The sequence below is a fragment of the Dipodomys ordii genome, unplaced genomic scaffold (assembly GCF_000151885.1).
Source record: "Dipodomys ordii isolate 6190 unplaced genomic scaffold, Dord_2.0 Scaffold14, whole genome shotgun sequence".
Taxonomy (NCBI): domain Eukaryota; kingdom Metazoa; phylum Chordata; class Mammalia; order Rodentia; family Heteromyidae; genus Dipodomys; species Dipodomys ordii.
Genome location: NW_012267230.1, coordinates 9611687 through 9635991, shown reverse-complemented (window position 1 = coordinate 9635991; position 24305 = coordinate 9611687). Strand labels below are relative to the sequence as shown.

General features: G+C 47.8%; 1 protein-coding gene across 2 annotated transcripts in view; it reads left to right on the top strand.

Annotated features, from left to right (window-relative positions):
• The first annotated feature begins 14 nt into the window (after positions 1 to 14).
• Shisa9 (shisa family member 9) overlaps positions 15 to 24305 on the top strand; it is a 195327-nt gene continuing 171036 nt past the window's right edge. For both annotated transcript variants that reach the window (XM_013011478.1, XM_013011479.1), the window contains exons 1-2: positions 15 to 577; positions 13917 to 14044. In XM_013011478.1, the coding sequence (XP_012866932.1) occupies positions 15 to 577; positions 13917 to 14044 (691 nt within the window). The remainder of the gene's footprint in view (positions 578 to 13916; positions 14045 to 24305) is intronic.

Here is a 24305-nt window from a genome sequence, read left to right as displayed (position 1 = left end):
GGCTGGGAGACACGATGCGCCGCGTCCTCCGGCTGCTCCTCGGCTGCTGCCTCACGGAGCTGTGCGCCCGCGTGTGCCGGGCGCAGGAGCGAGCCGGGCTCGGGCCGCTGGCGCAACTGGGCGGCGTGGTGGTGCTGACGGGAGGCAATCGCTCCGGGGCGGCCTCCGGAGAGGCCGCCGAGGGCACCGGGGGTTCGGACGCACCCCCGACCCGGGCGCCCACGCCGGACTTCTGTCGGGGTTACTTCGATGTCATGGGCCAGTGGGACCCGCCATTCAACTGCAGCTCGGGCGACTTCATCTTCTGCTGCGGGACGTGCGGCTTCCGGTTCTGCTGCACCTTCAAGAAGCGGCGCCTGAACCAGAGCACCTGCACCAACTACGACACCCCGCTCTGGCTCAACACCGGCAAGCCCCCCGCGCGCAAGGACGACCCCCTGCACGACCCCACCAAGGACAAGACCAACCTGATCGTCTACATCATCTGCGGGGTGGTGGCCGTCATGGTGCTCGTGGGCATCTTTACCAAGCTGGGCTTGGAGAAGGCACACCGACCCCAGAGGGAGCACATGTCCAGGTGGGCTGCCCTCCCTCCTCCCCCCCCCTCCGCTCCGTTCTCCTCTCGGGGAGAGGGGGGGCAAAGCTCCCTCCTTCCCTCCGAGTCCTCCCCCCTCACCCCAGCTCTCCCCGCAGGGGGGAGGTCCCCTGGGAAGCCAACTTTGTCTGGTGCGCGCGCGCGTGCGCGCATGGGGAAGGGGCGCGGGGCTGGGCCGAGGCGAGGGCGAGCTTGTGTGCCTGCCATGGCGGGAAGGGGGGGTGGCTCAGCCCTCACCCCTGTTGCGGGAGTAAGGGCGGCGGGAGGTTGGGAGAAAGGGATCCATGCGCCCCCCCCCTCCACCGCCATCCCCAACCCCCAATTCCAGACAGATGCTAAACCTCTAGGTAAACAGAGGCAGGCGAGTCTCCAAAGGACGGGGTGTGGGGGGGCGTGTGTGTGTGTGTGTGTGAGGCCCCGCGTGAGGGAGGGAACTGGCAAAAAAGGGGGGGAGAGGAAGGGGAGGGCGAGAACAAAAGCCTCGCGTGGGGGAACCGCGACTTCATCTTGCCCGTGCGCCCCGCTCAACCAGGAGCCCCGCTTTTCCCTCCTGTCCCCCTCCCGAGGCCGCAGGCATCCTTGCATGCTGCCCGCCCCTGCCCCCCCTACCCCGGGGCTGGCACGGAGTCCGCGGGCCGGGACAACCCCCTCCTCCACCACACACCCCCCCTCCACTCCTCATCCCACACCCCTGCACCCCCATTCGTCAACTTTCCCCCCTGCTTTTTATTCGTTATGCAAGTCGCAGCAGATGGGAGGAAAGGCAGTTAGAAATTAATGGAGCTGTTTGCCTTTTGCGCGCGCGCGCATGTGTGTGTGTGTGTGTGTAAAGCCTCACAACTCAGTAACTTTGGGAGCAGGACTGCAGCCACGAGCCGTCTGCGTGTGTGTGTGTGTGTGCATGTGCGGGTGTGAGAAGCCTGGGAGTTGGTGTGAGGTCGTGGAGAAGCGAGATCGGGTCAAAGAAGCAGACAGGGCTGGGGTGGACGCCTTAATTGTCCCCCACCCCTTTATTTTTCTTCTCAATCCTGGTAACGAAGTCCCTGTGTCCCGCCCCCTCCCCCCCACCAGGGGCCAGTGTGTCTGTGTGTGCGCGTGTGTCTGTGTGTGCATGCCTGTGTGTGTGCACGCGCTCCTGTGCGTGCCTTAAAAAATCTGAACAAAGACACCCACCAAAAATAGGCAAAGGAACATCACCACCTCAGTAGTAATTATTTTCTATTTATACGCAGAGTATCTGATGAATTTTTTTTTGTCCCCTAAAGGGGAAGGACTTGGAGGGGACCCGGAAGAGAGGAGGTGAGGAGGTCCTGGTTGGTTTAGGTAGGGAGTAGGGTTTGAGATTGAGAAACAAGCTTGTGGAGGATTCAGGAAATCCAGGTCTATCCAAACCCCACTGTCCCACAACCCCTGTCACCAACTCCACCAGCTGCTGGGTCCCCTCCTCAAGACCCAGTCCTCAGGGGAACACCAGTCCCCAAGGTCTGTGCCAAGTGTGGAGGGAGAAATGGATGAAGGGCCACAGCAGTGGTGTGGCTCTGTCGGGACATTGCTGAGAGACAGGCAGGCTGCGTGCAGGTGGACAGCAGCCTGAGTCTCCCCTCAGCTTTGCCCAACCAGAGCCCGCCCTCAGGAGGCCCTTCCAGGTGTGGGAGGAGGGGGTGATGTTGGAGAGAAGTCAGCCTTTGAGGGTGTGTTTGGGAGGAGGAGACCCCAACAACCTTCAAGACTTCTTTGACCTGGGCCAAATTGATCTCCACTAGTTCCTCAGGACCCAGGAGGCACCCGGATTCCTTGTTGTGCCCCCTACCAGCTCTTTTTTTTTTTTGAGAGGTGTGTGATTAGTAGAGTGGGTTGCAGATGCCAGAAAAGATCTGTTTACAGGCACCATTTAGGGCGTACTCAGTCCTGGGACAACAGTGCCCCCAGACAGGCTCTCCAGGTATTTATTTTGGCAATTCTAGAATAAAGAAAGTCCATCTGGAAAAAAAAAATTACTAGCAAGTGGCTCTAATTGAAGCAGAGAATTGTTGATTTCTAAGGCAGCTTCCCCCCACCTGGTTGCTTTTTGGGGACAGAGAATCACCTGTAAATCTTTAAAGGAGACCTTGTGGTGTGGGGAATCCCACCTTTCATTATTTAAATGACGGTTTCAGGTAGGGGCTGAGTCTCTGTATTTGAAAAGTATCCCAGGTGATGTTACCATTTAGCCAATCACTGTTAAAGAAAAAAAAAAAAGACAAACACTTGCTGGGGCTCACCAGGGTGTGTGTGTGTGTATACACGTACGTGTATGTATGTGTATGTGTATATGTGGGGGGGGGGAAGGGACTCGGTTCTCAAGGCTACCCTATGAAACAGGTGCTTTTAATTACCATTTTCATATGAGGAACCCACAGTTTTGGCCGAAGTCACATGATGAGAGGTGGTATAGTTTCTGGTCTCCTGCTTTCAACTTGTGCCTGCAGTAAGCAGATGTGCTCAGACGCTGTCTCAGGATTGGAGGGTGGTGCCAGGGTGGGGGTGGGTGTTGGGGTTCCCAAGAGCAGGGTCTTGAGTTCCATTCACAGAGATTCTGAATCAATAGGTTGGGAATGGGCCCCAGAAATCGGCTCTACTCCCTCCCCTTCTCCCCCACCTCCCCATGCTCAAGTAGTCTACGCTTTGGAGAAACAGATCTTGGGTTTGGGAATTATTTGGTACCGGATCAGGCGATGGACGGTGAATCGGAGAGGAAGGAAGGGGGCTGGTGTGATTGTTAATTTGTACTTCCTTGCTGCTGCTTTTCTATGCGTGTGTCACCTTCGTGTTTGTTGGGCTGTTCCCAGGTCTTCTGCGAATGCTTCTTGTTCTGCTAGCGTGTTGTCAGAGTTGTCTGCCGTGTGGTGATTGGCTCATTAGCTCTTACCTGGGCATCGTCTGGTGCAGCCAGCACTCCAAGCTTGGGCCACTGCCGAGAGGCTGCTAGGGGGCCAGGCAGCCTCAGCCTCTTCATTCTTGTCTGGAGCTGCAAGGGATTCTTGCGTTGTCCCCCACCCCAAAGCACTCTTATCAAGGACATAGCAGGTGGCTGCAAAACCATTGCACACTTGTGGAACCCCCCCAATATTTGATTTCCCAACAGAACTCTCTGGCTCAGCAGTGTACAGCTTCAGAGGCCTGAGATGAGAGCTGAGAACAGACAGACAGACAGGGATGGGGCAGGGGGAATGAAGGCTATCCTGAGAGGGCCGCAGAGACGCTGGTTCTATGCAGCTTCAGCAGGTTTTCTGAAGGAAGGGTTTGTCTTTCAGCTCCCCAAGCGATGAGGTTTTGTGTTGCCTGCCAGATACTTCCACGTATGGCTATTTTTTTTTAAAGTTTCCCGTAGTTTGTCATTGTGAACCACAGTAAACACACAAGGATCTTGCTGGAATAAGGAATCTTCCCCTGGCCTGTGCCCAGGCTAAGGTTTCTTGACCTTGGCATGTTCACTTCTCGGGCTTGATAGTCAGCAATCCATACCCTGCACCTGTCACCAAAGTGAAAAAAAAATCTCCAGACATTCCAGATGTAGAAGAGGAGGGACATCACCCCCAACTACCCTCCAGTTGAGAACTACTAATCTAAATTGGTTTTAGGTTCCCCCCCCCAGATTGGCTTAATTGCTTCAATATTTCATTCTTAGATTTTTTTTCTTGTGTACTCCATCCTTTTTCCTCTCTCCTCTCTTCCTTTTGTCTCTCCCTCCCCTCCCCTCTCTTTTCTCCCTCCCTCTCTCTACCATCTTCTTTCCTTTTTTGCTCACAGCATTGGATAATAATTGGCAGACTTGACACCGAGCCCCTAAATGTGTCCGCCTGGATCTCTTAGGACCAAGCATGCTCAACAGATCCATCACCATGCCAATCACAATTCCCTGCTCTTTGTTCTGGAATTCCCAGCCCTAACGGAATATCCCCGCATCCCCCAGATGTGTCTCAGAGCCGGGGCTTTTCCTTCAGGTCTGTGACAGGTGGCTCTGAGGTTCTCTCTGTCACCTGCCAACTGGGTGGACTGACTGGCCCGAATGTACTGAGATCTTATCCTAGCTCAGTCACTTCCTAGCTGTGTGACCTTGGGAAGGTTGCTTCACCTCTCTGAGATTCTCCTTCTTTGCGAATTCCCCAAGAACCAGGCTTGCCAAGTAACACCCTGCTCAGCCACGATGACCTTTTCTCGTGTTCTTCTTCTTGGAACCTGTCCCCTTGTGTCTACTGAGTAGAGTGATGTTCAGATCTCACTGTCCAACCCTTGCTCCGTGTCACCAGGCTGGTCTCCGAACCTCTCTGGAGTTGCATTTTCATCAGCTCAGGAGGAGCTGGCGCCGTGTGCAGCCTAGGGAAGAGAGGTTGGAGTCTATCTAGCTCCAACACACCGCGAAGTGTTGTCTGGGTGATATCGAAGAACCCTGGCTTGGCTTTGCAATTTTGCCATAAGCTTATGTGTAAATTCTCATTTAATTTCACACCCCTCCCCCACGAGGTAGGTTCTGTGACAGGCTGCCATTTGCAGCGGCGCGGGAGGAGGCTTGCTTTCCAAGAGGCTACACCAGCTCCCCGGTGCTCTGATTTCAGAGCCAGAGGGTAGGGACCTTGCCTGCTAGGCAGCGGGCAGCCTTGGAGTTCACACCTGCAGGATCGTCCGCCTCCTCCTACCTCTGACAGCGGCTGAGCGCCCAGCAAACAAACATTGTGTGCCTTCGCCCCGGATCAAGGGGCCGAGGTGTATATATATATTTTACGTCTGCCCCTGGCTGGGCCAGGTCTCTTGGTGGAGGCGTTGGTGAGCAGCGACCTTGAGGGCAGGGAACACGTCGGCGTCTGAAGCTCTCTCCACTGGAGGCCAATCAGAGCTCACGTGTCATTCTTCTGCTCATCTTCAAACAGAATTAAAAAAAAAAAGAAAAATCCAAGTTGGGAAAGGGCACAGCACAGAATCCTGAGAGCTAGAATCCTTTGCGAAGAAGGATTCAGAACCCCCTTTCCTGTGCCTGGTGTGTTTCTTCTGTTTTGGTTGTGTTTTCATATTGTCTTCCAGCTTCTCTCCCATCTGCCCGGCTTCGATCACCACACTTTGTGGGGGGGCAGGGGGGTGAACCCGTGGCCTGGCCCAGCTGTCTGAGCCCGAGCAGGGCCACGTGTGCCTGTGTATGGCTGTTGGTCAGGGAACATCTCTGAAGTTGTGAAGAGCATATTTCTGGGTGGACAATGTCACCCTCTGAAGTTGTTTTTCTTGTAGGCTTTGTCTGCCACTGGTTGGTGGCTGCGTTCCCTTTGCTTTTTGTTCTGCTGCCAGTTCTGGGGCTTGAACTTAGGGCTGGAGGGCTGTCTCTGAGCTTTTTCACTCAAGGCTAGCACTCTATCATTTGAGCCACATTCTGTACTTCTGGCCTTTTTTTTTTTTTTGCTGGCTAATGGAAGATATGTGTTTCATGGACTTTCTTGTCCAGGTTCCCTTCAAACAGCGATCCACAGATCTCAGACTCCCGAGTAGCCGGGATTACAGGCGTGAGCTACGGGCACCTGTCAGAGCACTCTGTTGGGAAAGACTATCATCTTCTGTTCACACACGGTGATGGCAAAGTAAAGTGACCTTCCCCTGTTCCTCCCTGAGCGGGGCCAAGCCCATCCCCACCTGGGCTCTGATTCTCTTCCATCAGAATTCAGATGGCAAGCTTGTCACCATGCGTCCGTCCATTATTCAAGTGTCAGCTTCAGAGTCTTGCTCCCAGAAGGCTTTTTCTGACTCCTCACCCTTATTTGGCCCCTCCTCCCACCCCCCCTCCCCCTCCCCTTCTGTGTATCTCTCAGGATTACCTGCTTTACTCCGTATTGTGGTTTACTATGAGATTACTAATTTTTGTTTTTTTGCTTTTGTGGGTCGTTGGGCTTGAACTCTGGGCTTGGCGCTGTCCCTGTGCTCTTCAGCTCAAGGCTAGCACTCGACCACTTGACCCACAGCGCCACTTCTGGTTTCCTAGTGGTTTATTGGAGATAAGAGTCTCACAGAATTTCCTGCCCAGGCTGGCATTGAACCATGATCCTCAGATCGCAGCCTCCTGAGTAGCTAGGATTACAGGCGTGAGCCACCGACGCCAGCTTGAGGTTACTAATTTATTGGTTGGTAGGTTTGCTATCTTCTGTGATCATCACAGCCAGGGAAACAAGGACAGGATCATCTTGTCTTCAGAGTTGTGTGCTGATGCCTGGGAAGTTGACTCTTGTGGTTTCTGGTGCCTTGGTGGACATAGTTACATGGTACATTCCTCCGTTCACACATCCAATTGGATCCAGTGGCACACATGCAGACCTCCAGGCTCAGTGTGGGCTGTCTATGGTAGTAGAGGTATTTCTGCCTCCACGGAGCCAGTGGGCAAAAATATTGGGGGTCAGATAACACACAAGGAAACCTGCCAGCAAGCAATACTGAGAGTCGAATCTGGTGAAATTGCTGGTATTCAGTCATTTTTCAACTTCACACATGATCATGTTAACACAAGGGCCTGGAACATAGCTAAGGAATGTCAAAGCATTTTCTCTTTTCTTTCTTTTTATTTTTTTGTGCCAGCACAGGTGCTTGAACTCGAACTCAGGACCTCATGCTCTTTCTTAGCCTTTTTTTTTTTTGGCTTTTGCTCAAAGCTGACATTCTACCACAGCTTTACTTCCAGCTTCCCTCCTCCCCGCCCCCTGTGGTTAATTGGAGATGAGAGTCTTACAGATTTTTCTTTCCAGGGCTGACTTTGAAATTCGATCCTCAGACCTCAGCCTCCTGAGTAGCTAGGATTCTAGCCTGAGCCACTCTGAGCCACTGGCATCTGGCAATGTGGAGTGCCCTCCCTCCCTCCCTCCTCCAATAAGGAAAGCACTTATCGCCTGCCCAACAACCAATGTATGGAGCTTGTAAGTCCTGGGTCTGGGGACAAGTCTTAGGTCAAGGGTGAAGGCCAGCAGGCTGGATGCTGTTGGACCCAGAAGTAATACAACGCTTCGGTTCTGAGGCCTTCTATGGGAGAATTCTCTCCTTTCTGGGGAAGGGGTGGTCTTTTGTTGGACCACCACAGGATAAGATGGCACCCACCTATATGAAGGTTGATCATCTGCTTGATGCAGTTCATCTATTTAATGTTCATCTCATCATCCAAGAATATCTAGAGTAAGATTGATCAAGTATGTGGACGGGTGGTGGGGGGGGAATGGACCCTTCTAACCTTCATAGTACTTAAGATCTCAGTACTCATCAGGTGGGTACTGGGTGGCTGGTCCTCTCAAAACGTCAGCTGACTCTCATCTCTCACCTCGGGCTATTGAGTCAGACTCTGCATTTTTAAAACCAATTCTCTTAGGTACTAAAATTGCAAGTTAAAAGTCTAAGGAATGCCCAAGCTATAGACCACAGACCAGTGCCAGGTCCTTAGGCATTCATTTGTTTTTAAATGACGCATGGTTGGTTCTTTCCCTTGGCTGTCATAATTTCTTTGTTTTCACACGTCCACATTTAAATTTTTTTGTAAAAAATTATGTACCCCAACACACACTGTCAATTTGTAGATGCACGGGCCCACGAATGACTAGGAGATAGGTTGTAAATGAAAGTATGTGCAATTACTGGAGTTTGGGACCAGAAGTGTGATAAACATCACTGAAGAAACTGTGGCTGGGTTGGGATGACTTCCTATTCTTATTAGCTACGATTTCAAAGCATCATGGGCACAGAAGGTGATGTTCCTCATGAATAAATAAACAAAACCATGTCTGGAATATTCCCCAGGAGGGTTTTGAGTATTTTTGGCTGATTTGTTTGGATCTGAAGAGACCATCCCTGCTTTATCCCGGTGAAAAGCGACCAAGGAGCCCAGACACTCTGTATTGTCTGTTAGGTGTTGTTGTTGTTTTCAAGACAGGATCTCACTGCGTAGTCCAGGCTGCCCACCCTGAACCCACCACCCTCCTGCCTCTGACTCTCCAGGGCTGTGACTACAGGTGTGTGCCACTACACCTGGCTTACTTCTGCTTTCTTGTGCTTGCCCAGCTCTGCCTTTGGCCTGTGGATCTGTCAGGGGTATGTGAGTGCGTCTGTGTATAGTGTGTATTTTTCAAGCTACGTTGTCTGGGTTGTGGAGGTTAGTATGGCCAAAAAAAAGTCTCAGGAGAGGAGCACAAAGGCACAACGTCTACTTGCATCTGATCCTACAACATAATGTTTGTCAAAAATGAACTCCAGGAAATGGAAACAAGAGATTTTTTTTCCCTTTGTTGCTTTTTTTCTTTTGGTTTTGTTTGTTCGTGTATCTGGTTTTGGGAGAGTATACAGGGGAACAGAAATGGACAGAGGGTGAACAGATGCACCCGTGGTACTCACTAGATACTATGTTGAAAATGAACAACACAACCTGTGAGTGGGGATGGGAGGGGAAAGCTGGGAGAGAGCTGGGGTAGGGGTGACACTGTCCAAAAAGAAATGTACTTGTTACCTGACTTGTGTAACTGTAACCCCTCTGTACATCACTTTTTTTTTGTTGTTGGTTGTGGGGCTTGAACTCTGGGCCTGGGCACTATCCCTCAGCTCTTCAGCTCAAGGCTAGTGCTCTACCACTTGAGCCACAGTGCCTGGTGGTTTTCTAGTGGTTTATTGGAGATAAGAGTCTCACAGACTTCGCTGCCTGGGCTGTCTTTGAACTGTGATCCTTAGATCTCCGCCTCCTGAGTTGCTAGGATTACAGGCTTGAGCTACCAGTGCCTGGCTGTACATCACTTTTATAATAACAATTAAAAAAAAAGGACATAGCCCGTATGATCCCTTTGGGTGTGAATGGCTGTAATGCAGGCAGCGTGACCCAGCCAGGGTGGTGCTGAGAGGCCCCTTGCTGGGTTCAGAGTCTCTGATTCTTAATACCGGACGGGGATGGACTAGTCAGTCATCCATGACTAGTCTGACTGTACTGTCATCCATGTAATTAAACTGAGCTCCCTCCCTCCTCCTCCTCCCTCTCTCTCCACTTTCCTCTTCTTACCCCTACCCCCCAAAGTTTCTGGGGTTTAAACTCAGGGCCTTGTGGTTACTAGGCAGGCTCTCTACCCCTCAAACCGTGGCACTTTGCTGTAGTTTTGTTTTATTGATAAGGGTTTTGCACTCTTGGCTCAAGCCACCTTCATACTTAAGATCCTCCACCAGTCACCACCTCTGGTGTAGCTAGGATTACATGTGTGTTCTTGTAACCTGGGCTCATTGCATGGGAAGGATCTCACAGCTTCTCCCCCCCACCCCCCCCTCCGCCCTAAGTCCCTGAACTGGTCTTGAATTGCAATATTCCTATCTTCTGCCACCCAAGTGGCTGCAAGTTATGCCTGGTGTGTGTGCCCCCATGCCAGGGCCAGATTCATCTTATTTTTGTTGTTGTTGTTGGTTGTGGGGCTTGAACTCTGGGCCTGGGTGCTGTCCCTCAGCTCTTCAGCTCAAGGTGAGTGCTTTACCACTTGAACCACAGCGCCACTTCCAGTTGGTGGCTAATTGGAGATCAGAGTCTCATGGACTTTCCTGTTTGGGCTGGCTTCTTTGAACTGTGATGCTCAGATCTCAGCCTTCCTGAGTAGCTAGGATGACAGGCGTGAGCCACTGGTGCCCAGCTCTTCTTAGGTTTTTAAGGATGAAAGACCATATGCAGAACAGGCATGTTCTTTCCCCAGGCTGGCTCATTTTACGCAGTCCTTGGAGTAGGAGTAGGCTGACTTTGGAGACTTCTTGTCCAGGGAGTGAATGGTGCTAAGACTCCTCATCTCCACTGCATATTCTGGGAACGGTGGACCGGCTGGGTGGACTGGGGTGGAGTTAGGGAGTGGCGGGGCAGGGTGGGGGCATCCTTGGCTTTGAGACTGGCATGCGCCAGTTTTCAGCACCTTGGAGAAGCCCAGGGCCTCTGAAGATGGCAGTGTGGTCCACACTCATGGTAGCCACTCCCAATCACCTTCCTTTCCTATCTTTTTGGTGGGGGGAAATCCCCGTGTCTGGGGGAACAGCCTGGCTTCTTGCTCAAGGAAAATGCATAAATAATTTTCCGTTCAATTACAGAGGAATTCAGCGACCCCTTGACGTCCAGGATGAAGCACCTGTTTAGGAGTGCGAAAGGCAAGTTAGGTGGTTGGGGGAGGGGGGAGAGGGTGTAGGCCTCTGTCCCCCACCTCACAACTTCCCCGCTTGCCGCACAGAGGTAGGAAGGAGCCTGAACTTGGATTTCAAAACTCCGCTCAGGCCCTCCGCTGGCTGATTAGCTGGGCTGGCTGACTGGGGGCAGTTTTTCCTTCCTTCCTCCAAGTACCCTCCTCTTGACTTGCCCGACTTAGTTTTATTGCTATCCTTGGCTGGTCTTCAAGTATCTATCTCTTTCCTGCCTCAGACCCTTTGCACCTCCATGTGTCCTCCCTGAGATGCCTTCTCCTGTCTATTCTGTTGCTTAGTGGATTCCGTGTGTCGGTCTGCGTTCTGTGACTTGCTCAAATACTCGAGGAGACATGGACTTACAGAGAGGAAAGGTTTTGTGGGAATGCAGAATTCCGAAGGGTCCCTGACCAGTAGGGCTTGTTGCCTCTGGTCCCACGGTGGGAGAGCACCCCTGAGCAGAAAGTATGTGATAGAGCGATGGTCAAAGACTGAGAAAGAAAGCAGAAGAGATGAGGGTTCCGGAGTCTCCTTCCAGGCCACGCCCCCTTCCCCCCACCCCCATGACCTAGAAGACCAAATTCACAGCCCGTGCCACCCCTTCCAGCTTTCACCAGCTCCCAAGAGTGCCAAGCTGGGGACCAAGCTTTAACACATGGGCCTTCTGGAACTTTCCAAATGCAAACTGTACCATCATGTTCCTGAATCCTCCTGTTTCCTGAAGTATTGCCTCTTCATGAAGTTGCACCACATCTCTCAATGACAATTTTGTATATAATTCAGTGACTTCTTGTTACAATCTCAACATTGCGCCAATCATGGCCACTGTTTAGCTCAGTAATTTTAGTCACGCTAAAGAGAAAACCTGCCATATCTATTAGTTGCCCCTTCCCATGACTTCTCTCTTAACCCTTGGCCTCTGGCAATCGAAGAGCCACTGCTCGCTCGCTCTCCGTGCAATTGCCCGTTGTGGTTGTGGACATTTTGCATACAAGGAATCATAGTTTGTGGCTTTTTGTGTTTGGCTTTTCTGGCTGGGCTTTTCGTATGGCTTGTATGGGCTTCTTCCCTTCTTGTGGCTGAGTACTATTCTGTTTCGTATCACACGCGTGTGTGTGCTCATCCATGCATTGGAGGACGTTTGGATCGTTTCTTGGTGTTTCCGGGCTCTTGTGGAAAATCGCTGCTGTGCACCAGTCTCTTTTGACGGCACTACCCTCTGTGTGCTTGTTTATTTATTTGCGGCCTTTACTTATTTAACATATTTTATTTATTTTCTTGTTCTCTCCCATAGAATGTAAGCTCCAGGAAGGCTGCGACCTCGTTCAGCTTGTGCACAGCTGTACCCCGGGGCCTCGCATCATGCATGGCACATAGTAGACAATAAACATTTATTGAGTGAACAAACGATCGAGAGCTGTTGTTATTCTCCTGTTTCTTAGTGGATTCCGTGGTGGTTTTTTTTTTTTTTAAATTCATGCAAGACCTCTTTCTGGGCCGTACTATGTCTCTTCCTCACCTGAGACTTCTCATCAGCCCTGGTTCTTACCCTCCGAGGTCATTGTATCATCTTCAGACCTTCCCTCAGGCCTCTCTTGCTCTGGCATGTCTCTAACTTGAGTCTTCAGCAGACACACAGGGAGGGCCTAGGAAAAGGCCTTCTACTGGGCCCAGTTCTGGGGAGGTGGGGTGATTCTGACCCAGTAAAGTGCAGCAATTCCCTTCAAGTTTCTGGGTGTTGTCAATGCATTGATGGACAGATGGCAGGGTGAGAATCTCTTGGGGTGGGTAGGTCTCAGCAGACAGGCTGGAGCTCTTGCGTTCATAGGTGATGGGTGTTGGCCCCTCATTCCTCCCCCACAGCTCCTCTTCCTTTTCCATCTCCCTTTCTGTGAGCTCCAAGGGTCTGATTAGCTAGGTACATCTGGGACATTCCAAAACCTAGCCTTGTCACTCTTTGAGTACACTGGGAAGAGCTCTCCCTAGTGTAAGAAAAAGTCTATACGAAGATGTTCGTTGCATTGGTGGTCAGAGGTCATCTAGCTGTATAGAAATGCATAACAGAATTGGGTGTTATGGTTGGTAATGAACCAGCTGGATGTTGGTAGCTGGCATCTATTCTGATTGGTCGGTTCCTATCATCTTGATAGTGGCTGCTGCACGTGGAACCCATTCTCCTTCCAGGTAAGTGAAATATGGGGGCTACCTAGGGTGATGATGGATATCTGGAAGGGAGCAAGGAAATGCTTCCTTCAGCCATAGGGGACTTTTGAACTTGGGTGTGCAAATTTTGGTGTTGGGCGTGCAAAAGATGCCTATGTGAGCAATAGTCTCTACAATATTCTGTATCTTTTAAAGGTATTTGTAGGTCAAGGCACACCCATGGCAGAGGGTAGATGAAGAAGACATGTGTTGGTTGATCTGGTTGATGATGGTTGTCTGTTCCATGTGAAAATGCTGAGCTGTTCTCCTAAGCGTCCATCTAACCTTGACCGTCATTGATCGCGATGGAGCTGTGCTCCCATCCTCTCAGCCAAGTGCGGAGATCTGAGGAATGTGGTTCAAAGCCAGCCCAGGCAGGAGAGTATGTGAGACACAACAAAAATACGAGGACTGAGACACTGCCCACTGGCTGTGCGACATTGAGCAAGTTCATTTGCTTCTGCCTCCCCCATTTGTGGAGGGTTCACAATTTCCCCCATAGCATTCTGCTTTGTGTAGTTAAGGTACCTCATGTGGTTAGTGTGATCATGGTTGCCTGACGGTAAGTACTCCATAGATGTTGGCCCATTTCTGTTCTAGAGGGCCAGTCTCTGTGTGTGATATGCAACCTAGGACCGTGGTGTGTGTATTCGTCATCGAATTCTCAGCAGCTGCCTGCAGAAGGGGTGGGAGGCAGATGGCACCGATATTCTATGGCTGCTTTTACAAAGCAAGGGAAATGGTCTGTGTGGAGTCATCGTGTCTCCTCTGACTGCCACTGAGTTTATGCCGTCTCTCTCTGTCTCACCCCAAACGGAATGATATTTTCCATGGAGCCTACAGCCTTGTCTTTTGTTCAGGAGCTGGTGCATGGTAGGTGTTGATCGCCTTGTTTTAATGAACAGATCTCAATTCTTTTTTTTTTCCTCTTGTTTTTAAACAGGGCCCTGGCAGATGTCATGAGACCTCAGGATCACTGCAACACTGACCACATGGAGAGAGACCTGAACATTGTAGTCCACGTCCAGCATTACGAGAACATGGATACGAGAACCCCCATAAATAATCTTCGTAAGTAGAAGATACACACCTTGCTTCTGGTTCTGCGTGGTGATTTGTAGGATGGTCCCATTGCCAGCTTTCCTGGTGTACCTTTGGGTTCGTTAAGGGCTTCTCTTTGCTGATGGTGTCAGAAGTTTTTGTTTCTCTCTTCTGGATGGAGCTGAGAGTGGCATCATGGGGTTTCACTGGATTGCCTTCTCTGTTAGCGATGTACCTAGTTTTAGGGTCTTCTGTGTTTTCCCTGCTTGGTTCCCCTTGGTCTATTGACTAAGAACCCTTCTGGTTCATTTGTCATGGAGGGACATTTGGGTCATTCACATGTTACTTTTGTTTGTTCATTTGAGGTTGCTAATCTGTTTGCCAGTCATTTATTTTGTTGGTTCATATCCACATGATTAGCCAATGGTCTTACCATTTTTCTGGACCATTACTGTACCTTCGGAGGTTGACCAGTTGTTCCTTTTATGTTTTGGGATGTTTTCAATGAACAGATGCCAGTACAGATTTTTATCTATTCAAAGTAAAAATAAAATAGCCCACAAAATAATCTGAGGGTGTGTCGGGTGAGGCAGGTGTTTCGTTGCAGCTGTGTTGGAATGATACATGGTTGGACGGTGGTAAATTTGGTTTGTTACTCCAGAAGGGGAGGTGCTTTGGGCATTGCGTTCCTGTGGGTGGTCTTTAGGGCTTTTGGTGAATCCTTGGCGATAGTCGTGTACTTTAAAAGACATTCCTTCTGTGTTTGTATGTGTGTATGTACATAATTACATTATATATATATATAATATGATGTACATATATATAAACAACACACATGTATGTATACATTTTTTTTGGTGTGGACATACTCATCAGTGGGAATAGAGGAAAAATAAGATGGTATTGTTTTTGACAATAAGGTATTCTTGTGGTTATTCTCAGCCATTATTTTTGCTGGTATTGGGGCTTGAACTGAGGGCCTGGGCGCTGCCTCTGAGCTTTTTCACTCAAGGCTGGTGCCTGAGCCTTTGAGCCACAGCTCCATTTGAGTCTTTTTGGTGGTTAATTGGAGAGATAAAAGTCTCACAGACTTTTCTGCCTGGGGTAGCTTTGAACCTTGAGCCTCAGCCTCTTGATTTGTGAAGATTATTGTAGGCATGGATCACTGGCGCTCGGTTCCAGCATTCAGGTAACCCCATATTAGAGCAGTGTTTTAGAGGGGTTGGTTCAAAATAACATCAACTGTGGGAAACAATACTGCAATGAACATGGTTGTGCTGATTGCTTTAGTGTGACCTTGTTTGTGTTCTATTGGGTAAATGCCCAGGAGTGGAATTGCTGGGTCATAGGGAAGCTCTATGTTTAGTCTTTTGAGGAACCTCCACACTGCTTCCCAGAATGGTTGAACAAGTTTGCATCCCCACCAACAGTGTAGTAGCTTTCCCTTTTGGCCACATCCCCCCCCCAGCATCTGTTACTGTAAGTTTTCTTGATATTGGCCATTCTAATTGTGGTGAGGTAGAATCTCAATGTTGTTTTGATTTGCATTTTTTTATGGCCAGAGATTTTGAATGTTTCTTCATGTGATGATTGGCCATTCTTATGTCTTCTTCTGAGAAGTCTCTCTGTAAGTCCGTTTTTTAATGGGAGTGTTGTTTCTTTGAGAGTTTATTTTTTGGGGGTTTAATTTTTTGAGCTCAAAGTTTTAGATATGAGGCCCTTGTCTGATACATAGCTGGTAAAAATCTCCCATTCAATGGGCTTCAACCCAGCTGCCCTGTAGTGGACAAGTGGATCAAGAAAATGTGGTATATGTACATAAATTCTACTCCTTGATCAGAAAGAATGGCATTGCCCCATTTGTAAGGAAATAGAAAGACTTGGAAAACATTATATTAAGCAAAGTAAACCAGACCCAAAGAAACATAGATTGCATGGTTTCCCTCTTTTGTGGTAGTTAGAATGTGCCTCTGAATCTATCAGTAAACACCCTGGATGTTAAAAGAAAAAAAATACACTTGGACATGATAAATTATACAGGTCTCTAGGCATTCACACAGTTTGTTAGGAGAGGATCACATAGGCACAATAGCATTGTGCACCTGACCATATAAAATAATATTGATTGAAATGAACTCCAAGGAACCAGAGGTTTTTTTCCCCCCTCTTTGTTGCTGTATTTGTTTTCATTTCCTTTTGTTTGTTCATTTATCTGTCTTTGGAAAGGTTGGGGGGTGCACAGAAATGGTGGGACAAAGGTTGAACAAATGCAGCAGTGATACTTACTAGACACTATGTGAAAAATGAACTATACAACTTGTGGGTAGGGATGGGAGGGAAAAACTGGGAGAGAGAGAGAAGACAGGTGATATTGTTCAAAAGAAATGTTACTTATGTAACTAACCCTTCTACACATCACTTTTACAATAGCAATAAATAAATGTAAAAACATAACAAGAAAATAATAGCATCCAGACAATGCCGGGTATTCATTTGGTTGCAGCTGGTTTCTGAAGACAGAAACCACCTTGGCAGTGCATGTTATTATGATCTGGGTGATCTTTTCTGAAGTTAAAGCTCTCCTATAAGTTGCATGCATGCTTGCTTCTATTAACATATGTATATAGTTATCGGTAAATCAGAGATTTGTACTATAAAATTGCAAAAAAAAAAACTTTTCCACAGTTCTTTTTTCTTTGTCTTTTCCTTCAGTACTAGAGATTGAATTCAGGGCTTGGTGCTTGCGAGGTAGGTACTCTACCACTTGAGCCTCAGCCTAGGTTTCAAATATCTGTGTTCACTGAGTTAAAGCATGAGGTTTAAGCTGTGATACTTCTTCAGTTCCACATGCAGTCAGTTTGCCCAGTTTTGGAAATTGTGGCAGTAAAGTCAATGTTTATATGGGTCACCAAATTGAATGTTTTAGGCTTCATTATATCCAAGCATTTGGTGTTACTCATATAGGAATTGGATCATAAAATGGCATTTGAGATAGCCACATTTCAGAGCAAAAAAAAATACCCACAATTGGAAATTTAATGACCAGATCATACAGCCTGAAAGATACATGGTGGTGTTTGTGACAAGACCACCGTGGTGTCCAATTCTAGCTTCGGTGGGAACAGGTGTGCATGTTCTTGTCGCTGTCTTTGAGCAACTGGCTGAAACTTGAAACCTGTGGGTCCCCAGTACCCTCAGCGAGTGATGGAGCAGAGAACTCCAAAGATGTTCAGTCACTGGCGTTGAAAGTGAACCCATTTCACAGGGTTTTCATTTTCTCATGCCTGTCCTGGGGCTTGAACTCAGGGCCTGGGCACTGGCCCTGAGCTTTTGTGCTCCAGGCTAGCACTTTACCACTTGAGCCACAGCATCACGTGTGCTTTTTTTTGTGCTTAATTGGAGATAAGAGTCTAATAGACTTTCCCATCTGGGCTGGCTTTGAACTGTAATCCTCAGATTTCAGCTTCCTGAATAGCTGGGATTACAGGCGTGAGCCACCAGCATGACTTCATAAGGTTGTTCATTTATTTTTAAATTTGGAGTTTCAATCTCCCAAAAGGTTTTGAATCATACTTGAGTGGTATCACAAACTCATTAAAGTTGTTCATTGAATAAGAAACAGGTTTCAACAGTCCACCAAGAAAAAGGGCAGGACACTTCATTGATGATGCTTAAATAGCGCTTTTAGTTTAACATGACACTGGAAAGTGAATTCAAGAGATGGCAGTCCAGGTGTTAAATAATCCCAGAATCTCTTGGGACAGGCTACCTTGGTTTATGATTCTTGCTTTGGGTCTATGTTTGTGTCTGAATAATCAGTGATTTTTTTTATACTGAAAGAGAAAGCCTCTGTAATAGACTACTGGCAAAGTGATACTAAAACATTTGTGGCAAACCCTTGGGGAGAATTCACAGAGTAATGCCGCACATTTCCACATTGTATTTCTCCAAGAACTTCTACCATTATTCATTTCATATTATCCTGCTTGGGTTTACACAATGTTTTTTCCTCCTAAAAAAGAAACAAGCCACGCCTGTCATCCTAGCTACTCAGGAGGTTGAGATCTGAGGATCGTGGCTCAAAGCCAGCCCAGGCAGAAAAGTCCCTGTGCGACTCTTATCTCCAATAAGATACTAAAAAAAAAAAAAAAGACAGAAGTAGCACTGTGGCTCAAGTGGTAGAGTGCTAGCCTTGAGCACTAACAGGCTCAGGGACAGCACCCAGGCCCTGAGTTCAAGCCCCAGGACTGACCAGCCAAAAAAAAGTAAGATACATGTAACCATTGACATATTTACATTAGTCAGTTTAATTGATATTTAGTCTTTAGCAGGGAGAACAGGTTTCTATTTAATGGCTTGTTTATCTTTTTATTGACTTATAGGAATGCTTTATCATAGACACAGAAGAAGGAATGATTTGGGTGATTTTCTGGAGCGATAGGACTAAATAATTGATATTAAATTAGTTACGAAGGACCAAAGAAGTCAAGCAATCAGGAGCCCATTTTGGCTGATAGAGAAGGAGGGAAGAAATGCAGCTTGATAACTGGGAAACTAAAGCCGCCCTCCATGGCAGAATTAAAAATGCACCCATCATGGAGCTTTATATAAAGAGTAGTGCACACGTTTGCATTATACCAAGAAAGGCATAGCATGCTCTTTTTAGGTCATAATTTGCTAAGCATATTAAGTTGCTGGAGTAGAATGGGGTTTGTCTCTGTTGAACGTTAATTTTTTTTTTCTTTGTTGGTTGCCAGGCTTGAAATCACCAGGGCCTGTGCACTGTTCCTGAGCCTCTTTGTGCCCAAGGCTAGTGCTTTACCACTTGAGCCACAGCACTACTTCCAGTTTTCTGGTGGTTCATTGGAGATAAAGAGTCTTATGGACTTTACTGCCTGGGCTGGCTTTGCACCGCGATCCTTAGATCTCAGCCTCCCGAGTAGCTAGGATGACACAGGTGTGAGCCACTGGCGTCTGACCTGAGTGTCAGTTTTGTCTCTGTTAATGAGTCAAGAAAATTCTAGCTGCTCTCTCTGTCTCGGGCCTCCTCCTCTTAGTACTGCCGTTGATTCAGAGTCTGCCTTTTGCTCGTGTACAGGTCCAACTGGGAAGAGAATTAACTTTCTTGGTTGAAATCCAGGGGTTTGAGAGACAAGACCGGGAGGGGAAAGCTTCAGTGTGGGCAAATTTTGGCTCACCTCTTGAGTAAATTTCCTGGGGTTAAAGTCTTCCCGTGAGGTGTGCGGACTTGCCTTTTTATGTAAGCCTGGGTTTTTTTTTCCTCTTTCGATCGCTCACTTAGTTTCTGCTCTTTCCAGGCATGCAGTGAATATTGTCTAAAAATATTTAGTGCAATCATCAAAGGGGCCTTGGCTTCTGTGATGAGTCCAAGGAGATGGTGGTTTTCTGTGGGCCCTCCTCTGCTTCTGTATAATTACAGCTTGCTTCTGGAGGCTCACTGTGTCCCTGAGTTCTACGCACATTCTCTGCCTTCACTCCCGCAACGCCCCTCCCCTCCTCCTTTGGGAATGGAGAGCGAACATAGCTCTGTTCAGCGTTATTGTTTTAAACTGGGATTTGAACTCAGAGCCTGGACACTGTCCTCTAGATGTTTTGTGTTGTTGTTTTTGCTCAAGGCTGGTACTCTACCATTTGAGCCACAGATCCACTTCCATTTTTGGTGTGGGTTTTTTTTGTGTGTGTGTGGTTAATTGGAGATAAGAGTCTTATAGTCTTTGTGCCTGGGTGGCTTTGAACCTTGATCTTCTCAGAGCTTAGACTCCTGAGTAGCTGGCATCACAAGGGGGAGCCAGGGGTGCTGGGGCCATCTGGTGTTCTTAATGTTGGGAGTGGTGGGTAAAGGGTTATGACTATCACCTGGACCAACAGATTTTAATTCACTTCTTTTTCAAAAATGATTATTACCTTGAAGTAGTTGTGTAAGAGCACAAAGCAGTACATGGGGTCAGTGCCTCCTGATCTGTGTGACGACCTTGAACAGTCTTACCTCCCTTTGACCCACCCCTTCCCTTACATTTCTCAATTTGGCAGTATATCTAATGAATTCTTGACTGCGTTCTCCCCTCCACCCATCTTCATTGTCTACTGGAAGAGCAAAAAAGGCTAGAGAGGAGCATCGACAAATAGGGGGAAAGTAAAACTGTTCCTTCTGGCAGATGACATAATCCTGTAGCTCAATTCATTTCTTTCTTTCTTTCTTATTATAATTGTGTGTATGTGTGAGTGTGTGACTTGAACTCAGGGTCTGGGCTGAGTTGTTTTCACACCAGGTTAGCACTCTACTACTTGAGCCACAGCGCCACTTCTGGCATTTTCTGAGTAGTAAATTGGAACTAAGAGTCTCATAGACTTTCCTGCCCTGAGTGGCTTTGAATTGGGATTTTTAGATCTCGGCCTCCTGAGTCGCTAGGATTATAGGCATGGGTCACTAGCAGCCAGCCTCAATTCATTTCTTAATGACATTTTTCGAAAGTGTCTTTTTTCGGAATGCTCTTATTCACAGCAAAGTTGCAGCTCTGTGGGTTCCTCCCATCCCCTAACCAACTTTAACCCCTCATTCCACAGTGCCACCACATTTGTCACAGCTCACTTGTGACAAGTTCCTTTAAGCTACATTGTAGCCATTGTTTAGATTTTTCTCAGTTTCTCTGCAAATGTCCTTCTGTGCTCCAGGACTTGTGGTACCTGTTGGTAGAATTTTGGATTTGGAATATTCTCTGATGGTGTAGTAGAGACATAAAATAGCACTAACTAACTTTATGGTTGCAGTACAAAAGTGCTTGCAGGCACAAGAACCATTCACCTGCTTGCCAGGCACTGGTGGCTCATGCCTGTCATCCTAGCTACTCAGGAGGCTGCGATCAGAGGATCGTGGTTCAAAGCCAGCCTGGGCAGGAAAGCCTGGGAGACTCTTATCTCCAATGAACCACCAGAAAACTGGAAGTGGCGCTGTGGCTCAATTGGTAGAGCGCTCACCTTGAGGGACAGCGCCCAGACCCTGAGTTCAAGCCCTAGGATTGATACCAACAATCAACTCAACCAGTCAATGCTGGAATGGAAGCAGTGGTGGCCTGGACGATGCTGTGGGTTTTTTCCTCACAGGACAAAGCACATGGTGTCCCACATGTGCACGCATGCACGGCGGCTTCGGCGTTTGGTTTGGGTTACAGACTTGCAGACTGAGCAAGTATGCTCTCACCCCAAACTGAGGACAGATGGCATCCCACACTTGACTTTTGGAAATGCTGGCGAGGATATCCCCAAATATTTTTAAAAGTTTGGGAGTAATTTCCTAGCTAGGGGGTGGATACGAAGGTAAATAGACACATGAGAGCGTAAGGGTGAATGTATACAAGAGGGCAGCATTCACGCGGACTTCGTTCAGCGCAGGGCTGTGCAGAGTGCGCACGACTGTCCTGGTGTTGTTCTTGCCATGGCCTTGATGGGGAAACTGAGGTTCAGAGAGGGTGAGGGGCCCGCGATTTTAATCACTTACCTCTTCCTGAGGTGCAGGAGCTTGTGTCCCGTGTGGGTTGTTGAAGGAAGTGCTACATCCTTTGACGATCCACGGACACTAGGAAAGAGAACCTGTCCACAGTGCACACTCCATTTGCCATGAGGTGTTCAGGCCTCCTAAGAAGGGAGAGTGTGAACACACGTGTGCATGTGTGTGCATATAGGTGCACATGCATGTGTGTGTATGTTCTCCGGTGTGCACACTGCGTGGATGTATATACACGTGTGATCCAGTGTGGTTGTGTGTACACAGGCATGCGTGATTTTGCATGACAGGTATGTATGTGCATGTGTGCACGCATGTGCTTGTGTGTGTCCCACGGTGTATGCGTGTGTGTACACACTTGTGTAGACGAGGACTGGAGAGCCTGTCAGTTCCTCTTTAGGGAAATGCTGGAGCAGCTGGTCCCATTCTTAGCCTTTTGTTCCCTTCTTAATGTTTTTCTTCTCGTCCCATTTAAGATACGAGAGCTTTTGTTCCATTCGGGGTATTGATCTTAATATTTTATTTATACTGGCTGACCAGGCCAGTCAGAATCTTGATGGCTCCAAACATGTCTTATATTCTGCTCAGAAAATGAGATTGTGTGTGTGTGTGTGTGTGCGCGCGCGCGCGCAACAGAAAAACAGCCTGTAAAGGGGGAAAAAAAGAATCACTTTCTGAAAGTCGTCTCCTGGGTTCTTCTAGAAGATTGCTACTAGCGCTAGCCACGTGGTATTTCCTAATTAGATTTGCTTTGGCGTTTCCTCCAGCTGCAGGCCTCTGCAGAGAGAGCCCTCAACACAGGGTCTGCTTAAGTTTAACAGACACCGAGTTCTAATCCTCTCATTCCAGGAGAAGCCTGCCCTTGGCCTTATGTGCATTTCCTTTGGTATAATGTTTTCATTATCCAATATCTGGATGAAGTCCTGTGGCTCTAGGTGAATGACGGTGTGGATAAAAAGTACAATAGATGAACACTAGCGTGTGTGCCATCCCTGCTGCATCCGCATTTCATTTTCCTTAACTCCATGAACAGGTGTGTACTATGACCAAGTGTGGTGGTGGCACACACCCCTAATTCTAGCACTCCAGAGTCTGAGGCAGGAGGAGGAGGAGATGGAGGCTAGCGGAGCTACTCAGGGAGACCCCATTTCAAACGAACAAGGAGAAAACTCTCTCCCAGTGAATTGGAGATAAGTCTCACAGACTTTCTTGCATAGACTGGCTTCAAACTGTGGTCCTCAGATCTCAGCCTCCCCGATAGCTGGTGTGAGCCTGACTCTTTCTGCTCACTTTCGTTGGGAGAATTTTAGTCTTAAGAATAGAGATTTTTTTAAAAGTAGGTCTGACAAGTTTTATACCAATTACATGAAAGAAGAGCAGTATCTTAGCTTGACTAGGATCACACTGATTTTAGTAGTAAATTCAGAGTGCTGCATTGTGGTGGTGGTATTCTAAAATCTCAGCATGAGTCTACCAAGAGTTCAATACAGCTTGCTTCCTTCCTTCCTTGTTTCCTTCCTTGCTTCCTTCCTTCCTTTCTTGCTTGCTTGCTTCCTTTCTTTTTTAATTTTTATTTTTATTGTGAAAATACTGTACAGAGGGGTTACAATTACATGGGCAAGATAATGAGTACATTTCTTATCAAGCATTGTAGCCTCCTCCTTTGTTTCCCCTTCCCATCCCTTCCCATCCTCCCCCCCCCCCCGCCCACACCCAATCCTCCTCCCCCCCATCAAAGTTGTAAAGTTCGTTTTTCCACATAACGACTTGTACATCTCATTGTTGCAATGGATCCACCTGTATCCCTATTTAAACGATTTGTTTTTTCCCTTCCCCTCCACAATTATTCCTTCCTTCCTTCCTTCCTTCCTTCCTTCCTTCCTTTCCTTCCTTTCCTTCCTTTCCTTCCTTTCCTTCCTTCCTTCTTTCCTTCTTTCTTTCTTTCTTTCTTTCTTTCTTTCTTTCCTTCTTTCTTTCTTTCTTTCTTTCTTTCTTTCTTTCTTTCTTTCTTTCTTTCTTTCTTTCTTTCTTTCTTTCTTTCTTTCTTTCTTTCTTTCTTGCGGTTGGTCATGGGGCTTGAACTCAGGGCCTGGGCGCTGTCCCTGAGCTCTCAACCACTTGAGCCACAGTGCCACTTCTGGTTTTCTGGTGGTATCTGGAGATAAGACTGTTATAGACTCTCCTGCCCAGGCTGGCTTTGAACCTGGATCCTCAGATCTCAGCCTCCTGGATAGCTAGGATTACAGGCGTGAGCCATCAGAGCCTGATTCAATACAGGCTTCTTTTCACAGGATTCTCCCATTCAGTCAGGCTGCCCTTTCTCGAATGGATCAGTGTTAAAAACTTGTTCTCTTTTCAGAATTCAGTCAACATAACATTGAGCAATGTAGTTAGTATTGTAACACATATGTATATTAAAATAATTTATAGCAAGGTTGTAGGAAACAGCTTTGAAAACTCCCAAGAAGCATACTCAATAAAGTTAATTATAAGTCGAGAAGGGAAATCTCATTACATTCATCTGAGAACGCCATTAATGCAAGCAAGTGTAATCACACTAGGAATATTTCATTAAATGGAGACTTAAACTCATTAGTTTAGGTATTAGGTGTGGGATTGTGTGTGCACCATGATTCTGTCAATCTCTAAGCAGAGTCCCGAGTTTTCTCCTTTAAACACAGCTCTGTTGTATGGAGGCAGAGACACTACCCAGTCCCCCTCCCTCCCAGCCTGCTGACCTCTCTCGGGTGGGTGCTGGATGCTGTGTCT